Source organism: Lactuca virosa, chromosome 8 (genome assembly GCF_052849685.1).
Source record: "Lactuca virosa cultivar CGN04683 chromosome 8, Lactuca_virosa_CGN04683_v6, whole genome shotgun sequence".
In the NCBI taxonomy this organism is placed as follows: domain Eukaryota; kingdom Viridiplantae; phylum Streptophyta; class Magnoliopsida; order Asterales; family Asteraceae; genus Lactuca; species Lactuca virosa.
Window position 1 is genome coordinate 248,613,070 of NC_136433.1, and position 7,181 is coordinate 248,620,250.

General features: G+C 29.3%; 1 protein-coding gene across 1 annotated transcript; it reads right to left on the reverse strand.

Annotated features, from left to right (window-relative positions):
• Window positions 1-270: 270 nt before the first annotated feature.
• Window positions 271-5,280, reverse strand: LOC145128961 (rac-like GTP-binding protein RAC1). Its single transcript, XM_079063726.1, has 8 exons — window positions 5,158-5,280; window positions 4,782-4,999; window positions 2,713-2,800; window positions 2,493-2,602; window positions 1,739-1,802; window positions 1,376-1,440; window positions 1,066-1,131; window positions 271-665 (listed from the first exon to the last, which is right to left on the reverse strand). Exons 2-8 carry the CDS (start codon window positions 4,878-4,880, stop codon window positions 561-563), a joined length of 597 nt encoding a protein of 198 aa, XP_078919852.1. The 5' UTR covers window positions 4,881-4,999; window positions 5,158-5,280; the 3' UTR covers window positions 271-560.
• Between the last annotated feature and the right edge of the window lie 1,901 nt (window positions 5,281-7,181).

Sequence of the window (7,181 nt, forward strand, 5' to 3'; positions counted from 1 at the left end):
AATTAGTATTCATTTCTTCTAAATCAAAAATGACCCTTTGAATGTTTAGTATATGCATTATTTAAGCATGTTAAAATACAGCTTAGAGCACTCAGCAACATTTATTAAGAGGTTCATAAGCAACTACACATGTATGAACAACAAATTGGGCTACAAGGGAAATGTGGGAGTTCATCTCCGTTGGCTTGTCCGCATTAATCTTGTGGAACGGAATCTCCGATTACAGTTCCACTGAGATCCGCAAAACCGATACATCCTAAGCATATATAGTAACCATTCAAAAGTAATTTCATTTTCAACCCTCTTAAAATCAACATCTTTCCACAATCTACATAAAACCATATTACATATTACCCAAATAGTCCCCTAAAGTCTCAACTATTTGGTGTTAAAGAATTACATATATCAACTTACACAACACAAAACACAATAAAAGTGAGCAAATTCATCAAAAACTATATAAAGGCCACAGTGATCAACACTTGAGCATTCACCATTGAAAAGTCAAACTTTCTTCCCATTTTTCCATTCGATTCATACTAAAAATCTTGTGCACAAAGTTACAGAATGGAGCATGATTTTTGACCCCTTCGCTTCTTTTTCTTCTTTTGCTTTGGTGGCTGCAGAACCACTTTAATGGCTGCATCAAACACTGCCTTCACATTCTGCAATAACCATGTACATGTGCAAAAAGACGTAAATACCCTTGCATTGCATCCGCATCATTGAAAATAGTTCCATTGGTGTCTCGTAAAAAAATGCAACATTTTTCATCTTTAGATGTCCCATGAAAAAAAATGCAACTTTAATTTTGGTATTTGCCTCACAAATATTATAACTTTTATGTTCCAAACTCTTAAGGTAAATTACCAAATTGCCCCTGCTGTTTTTAAGAATATTTAGACATTTGACCAAAAGTCAAAAACATTGCAATTTCATGGGACATATATATATATATATATATATATATATATATATATATATATATATATATATATATATATATATATATATATATATATATATATATATATATATTAAATGAGCATAAACATGACATATCACCTGCTGTGTTTTTGAACTACACTCGATGTAAGCAGGGGCACCAATTAGCTTCTTCAGCTCCTCTCCCTATGCAAATATAAATAATAATATGATACAGATATATATATATATATATATATATATATATATATATATATATATGAGTGTTTCTTTTCGACTTAACACAGAAAGTCATAGAAATGAGACTTTCCACATTAAGTCCTAACCTTTTTACAGATTTGCCCTAATTTATTTTTTCTTTATATTTCCCTGAGTGCTCTCAAATATTTTTTTAAACATCATTTTAATTGGGAGTCGTTTGTATTTGTACCTGAGCTGTAGTTATTGGAACCGCACCAGGATGGTCACTCAAAAACTGTTTATCATCTCGAAGATCTACAAAAGATAAAATATTTAGTCAGTGTTGGAGGGTATTTTGGTCATTTGAGGTCTTGACTTGTCTAATTGACTAACGACTTGTAGTTTCTCTCTCTTTTACAAAAGGTGCAAAAATTCGATTTTTAGGATGTGTAAATTGAAAAGCATCCCATTTTGGCAACCATTCTTCATCACAAAAACAAAAATGTTGGAGGGTATTTTGGTCATTTGATTGATAGTTCAATACAAACTCGTAGAAAGAAAATGACACTAGTTGCAATAATTCATTTTGTAGTAAAGGTTGAAAGAATCTAACCAAGCTTTGTTCCAACAAGAATGATTGGAACACCTGGCGCATAGTGCCTCAATTCAGGAATCCACTGAAAATTTCAACAAATATACAACAAAACCCATTAAAATTATTACCTGAACAATTTATATTTTTCAAAATTAATTTGAGGAATACACACAACTTAGTAAACAAATACTTCAAATAAGTTGGATGTTAATGTTAGAAACTTAGAATAGTAATAAGTTAATTAAGAGAATATTTTATTAACGAAATGATACACCAAATATACTCTTGATAATAAAAGGGATAAAGTTGCTTTGTATTTAAAAAATATTGCTATAAGTTGATAATAGATTCTTCAAAGTAAAATACAAAAATAGGAAGAAAAAAAAAAGAGATGTTGTAATAAACGGAATCTATGGAAGTATATTACTAATTATTCTTGCATTTAAAACTTAAAAAGCAAATCAAGAGTAAATTACAAAAATGGTTCCCGTGCTTTCTCATATTACTGTGTTTAGTCCAAACTTGTAACTTTTTTCCAACTTTGGTCCTTATTTCAAGGTTTCATATCGATTTTGGTCCCTGGAACCTTGAAATAAGAACCAAAATCGATATAAAACCTTAAAATAAGGTCCAATATCGACACAAGACCTTAGACTGAAGACCAAAACTGAAAAAGGTTACAGCTTTGGACTAAACACGGTAAAAATCAAAAAGAACAGGGACCATTTCTGTAATTTACTTACTCCAATATAATCATTACAAACAGAATCACCTTTTTGGAGACATTCTCATAGCTGGCCTTGCTAATGAGGGAAAAAGCAAGTATGAAGACATCAGCACCTCGATAACTCAAAGGTCTCAATCTGTTGTAATCTTCTTGACCTTTTTTTTGTAAAAAAAAAAATAATAAAAAATAACATAACTTTTTTTAGCAGAAAAAGATTATTAAAAAAAGACATATACACCAACTTATAATCAATTAAGGAATCAACCTGCGGTATCCCACAATCCAAGATTTACAGTGCTCCCATCTACCACAACATTTGCACTAAAATTGTCAAAAACTGTAGGCACGTAATCCTGTTTTCATAAATAAATGAAGAAAGTCAACATCCAGTCAAAATCATACATGAAGAATCGTTGTAATTTGTGGAAAAAACACATCTTCTACAACTTTTGATTATATGCAAGAAACACATCTTTCATTTATAATACAGAAATCGATGAAAATGTGTTGCTATTTCTTGCATTTGGCCCCTTTTTCACATTAATTAACTATATATGATTCTTAAATACAAAGGAGTGTTCTATTACTTTATCCCTTAATGTTGTTACTTATCGTTTTCGGAGTGAAAAGAAAATAATTTTTTGATTCTTGATTTTGTTTGATGCAAGACAAGATCAAGAAAGAATCCACATGATGATGAAAGAAAGAGAAAGAGGTAAACAAGTAGAAATGAGAATGTAAAGAAAATAAGTTTTAATAAAATTCCATATGTTGCCCTTGCTTCCTTCACCACAAAGAAATTTCATTTATGATGATGGATTTGGGGGGCCACCAACCAACTATATACTTTATCTATACACATCATCCTCCACCCACTACCCAACTAATTAATAAAAGATTCTTTAAATAAGTAAATAATAAATCAATAATCTGTATGCACAGTGATTGTTGTGACTTGAAGAATCATTTAATCAGATACTCAGTTCATTAAGATTATGGGTAGTTAGGTAATTTTCTGTTTAATTCAATAATCATTTTTCTTTAAGCAACTCCTTACCCACTTCTCCAAAATATATTATTTTGACCCTAAATAGTCAAAAAAAAATATTAGACTTAGTTTTCATCAAACACCCAAAATTGATTATTAAGACTTCAAGTAGGTAAAACTAAACAGATAAAATACGTTGCAGTTTTCTGTATTTTGACCTTTTTCAAAACCGGAAAAAAAAAAAATTAAAAGCTAAAAAAGTCTATGATGTTTAATCACTATAGACAATAATTAAGTGGCTAAATCAATAAATTTTTGTAAGTACTTTATATCTTCTATATTTTTACCCTTTTATATACATATAATACGACTATAGTAGCTAGCTACTCTTCCTTTATGAATGTACTATTGAAATTCACATGTGAATATTAAAATCCTAACAATGACCATAGATGAGGCATAATATTGACTATTGAGAGCTACATGAATAATGTTTATTTGGTTTCTTGTTTCCTGTAATTCACTATTTTGTGTGTGATTGATGATACAACTAAGCAAGATTATTATGTTTCTTTTTTCCCCATTAAGTAAATGATGTTTAAAAAGTATTTGACAAAAACACGGCAAAAAAGGGAAAAAGTAAAAAGTTTAGGACTTAATTGCAAAAGCCTAGTTTTTGTGACTTTGTCTATTAAGTCATTATTTCTAAAAGGAAACACTCATATATGTATATGGCTTAATGGATTAAGTATTGTCCCTATTAGCTCATTAAGAGATAACTTTGTAGGGAGGACAGGTGGCCACTCCTACAGACAAAGGGTAATAGGTGTCTATCCCCCATACATCTTATCCCTATTTATTCCATACAACTTGTGCATTTACAGATCCAAAATGTAGTTGCATCTAACATACCACAACAATTCAATTCTCATGAAAATAAGTACAAATCCAAATTCAAAAAATATCCTACAGAATTATAGCATAAAAAGTTCAAGAATGAAAAAGGAAACTTTCTTTCACACGATAAAAACAAAAAAAACACATAATCACGTCTTCTATCAAAGAAAGACAATTTACGAAAAACTAAAAACAAGAACAGTAAGGTTTTTGCAGCGAAAAAACTTCCCTACCATTGAAATTTTCATAGAAATTAGAACAAAATCAAATGCAAATATGTCTTCCTATCGAAAAATCTCATCGTTTTGAATAGTTTCATTCGAATTGAATCAAAATTAGGTCGGAATAGAACTATTATCGTCAATTTAGGGCAAAATTAGCTTCTTCGAAATGAGAACAATTAAAATTATTAAAGAAATTAAATCGAGATGAAGTTGAATTGACTTTACAGTGGGGAAAGTGTTGCTGGTGTAAGAAATAAGCATACAGGTCTTCCCAACAGCTCCATCGCCGACTGTCACGCACTTTATAAACCGAGATGCGCTCATTCTTGACTTTTTCCGGTAACCGGAGTTTGACTTTGACCTCCGACGACCAACTTCAACAAATATTCTTGTTCTCCTCTCTTGATTAACTTCTCTTTCTTTCAGACTTCAAGCCAAAAAAGCTGCAAAATTTATCCCCAAACATCAAAACCCTAAAATATTTCCACACTGACTACAATATAAGGACCAAAATCAGCAGCACATTCATCGATTTCGGAACATTTCATACAAATAGTGTGTGATTGTGTGTGTTTTGTGTGCAGAGAGAAATGGGAAGCACCTTAGAGAGAGAGAGAGAGAGAGAGTTGCAGTAGCTTTAGACAGCCAGCTATATTTTCAATGTTCTTGAATTTCTTCATTCTTTAATAATTTAAGAATTTAAAATAAATAATATCTTATGCTCAAATTAATATATTTAATAATCATATTTAATTAACAATTAAATATGTAGGTAATCAATATGGTTATATGACAGATATTCTATGATGATTATTTATAAATAAATAAAGGACGTTTGGATATGAAGAAAATAATCAAGTTTTTGGAGTTTCACAATTCTGATTTAATGTTTAGGTTTCGTTTTTTTAATTACTTTTTTTATAAAAAAATAAAAACTCGAAAAAAGCTACTTGTAACAAAACTTACGATATCATAAAATTATATTAACTTTGTTATTTTATTATAACTGATTATATCATATTGATTTTATTCTTCAAAAAATTATGTGGGCCTATGAGAGGGTGACAATTTCATGAACATAGGTGTAAAGATGGTGATGTTTGTGTTTTTTTTCATAAGCTTTTTTATTTAATTAATTTATTTTCTGATTATATGGAAATTATAGCTTTCAATTTTGTAATTTCGTATAATTCATCATGTTCAAACTAAAAAAACATGAAACCTCATGGACGTTAAAATGGGGTTTTAGCATATGAGTATCACTTCTTTATGAGAATTTTTAACATGTGGATGTCATTTTTTATGAAGCTTCGAGTTTGAAATTTAGTTGTCTTAGGGTTTTCCAAAAACTCCGTACACAATATCAAAAAAATCTTGTCCTCTATTTAATGAACAACTTCATATTTTTATCTTTTTTCCATAATTGATTATTTTTAGACTTTTGGTTAATATTTGACTAAAAGTCAATTTTAATTAAATTCCAGGTTCTTACATTACTAGTTGTGAGACTCATATATTACATAGGTTAATTTAAAAAAAATTAAATATAAAGTCAAAATATTTGAGAACTTTAAACTTATAAAAAAAATAAGAAAAATAATGAATTATTATAATGAAAATGTTTTTTATCTTTTAACTTTAAACAAATAATTTAAATAAATAAAATAAACTAATGAACTTTAATTTAGGAAATTGGAAATTAAAAGGTAAGTTCATTAATGAAATTGATAAACATTTATTGCAATTATTACATTAAAATATTATGTGGAATTTAATAAAATATAAAAAGTCATAAAATAACATGTGAAAAAAAATTAATTCAAAATAACCATAAAATGACATTTGACAAATTGAATGAGAGTGTGACAAGTGGCAAAAAAAAATTCATTTATTAGAGAGGATATGTTACATAGATTGATTCTGGAAGGCTCAGAGCTCTCTAAAATCTTTCATCTCTATAGAGAATCAAAAAAGTTCTTTTTGTTCAACTACTGAACAATTAACATTCAGTCATTGTACCTTTAAATTAATTCTAATTAATTTTAATTAGTTTCTAATTAATTTATTAACCTATAATAAGTCATTTAACTAATTATATCACTTTCTTAATTCCTTTCTCGCTATTATAGTTTTTGAGGGCAACCCAAAAAAGGCTTTGTTATTATTCCTAAAGTTATACCAACTAGTTAATAGTTATGACATTTGACACTTGTTTCCAACATTACCACCATTGTAAGAAGGTTGGTGTCTACGGGAAGAAGATGAATGAGATTGTTGTGAAATAAATGTCGTTGGAGGTGTATAAGAACCGTGCAAAGATAATAAGAATAGCTCATGGCTTTCTGCTTATGATAGTAAATCACAAAAAGTAGGAGATGGTTCTATTATCTGAATGGCGGTGGAAAACGTTTCAAAAGAGACTCCTAACCCATAAAGAAACCAACGGAGCTTGTCTATTTAGCAAGTTTATTGCATACGCTTTTAAGTTGGAGAAGAGAATCCCTAAGAGAATGGATTCGTTCAATAGATGAATTATTATAGGTTGTTTCAAGAGAGATCCAAATTTGACGAACTATGGTGAAACCAAGGACTTCAGCAGCCGCCTCTTAAGTAAGGGAGGAGTTG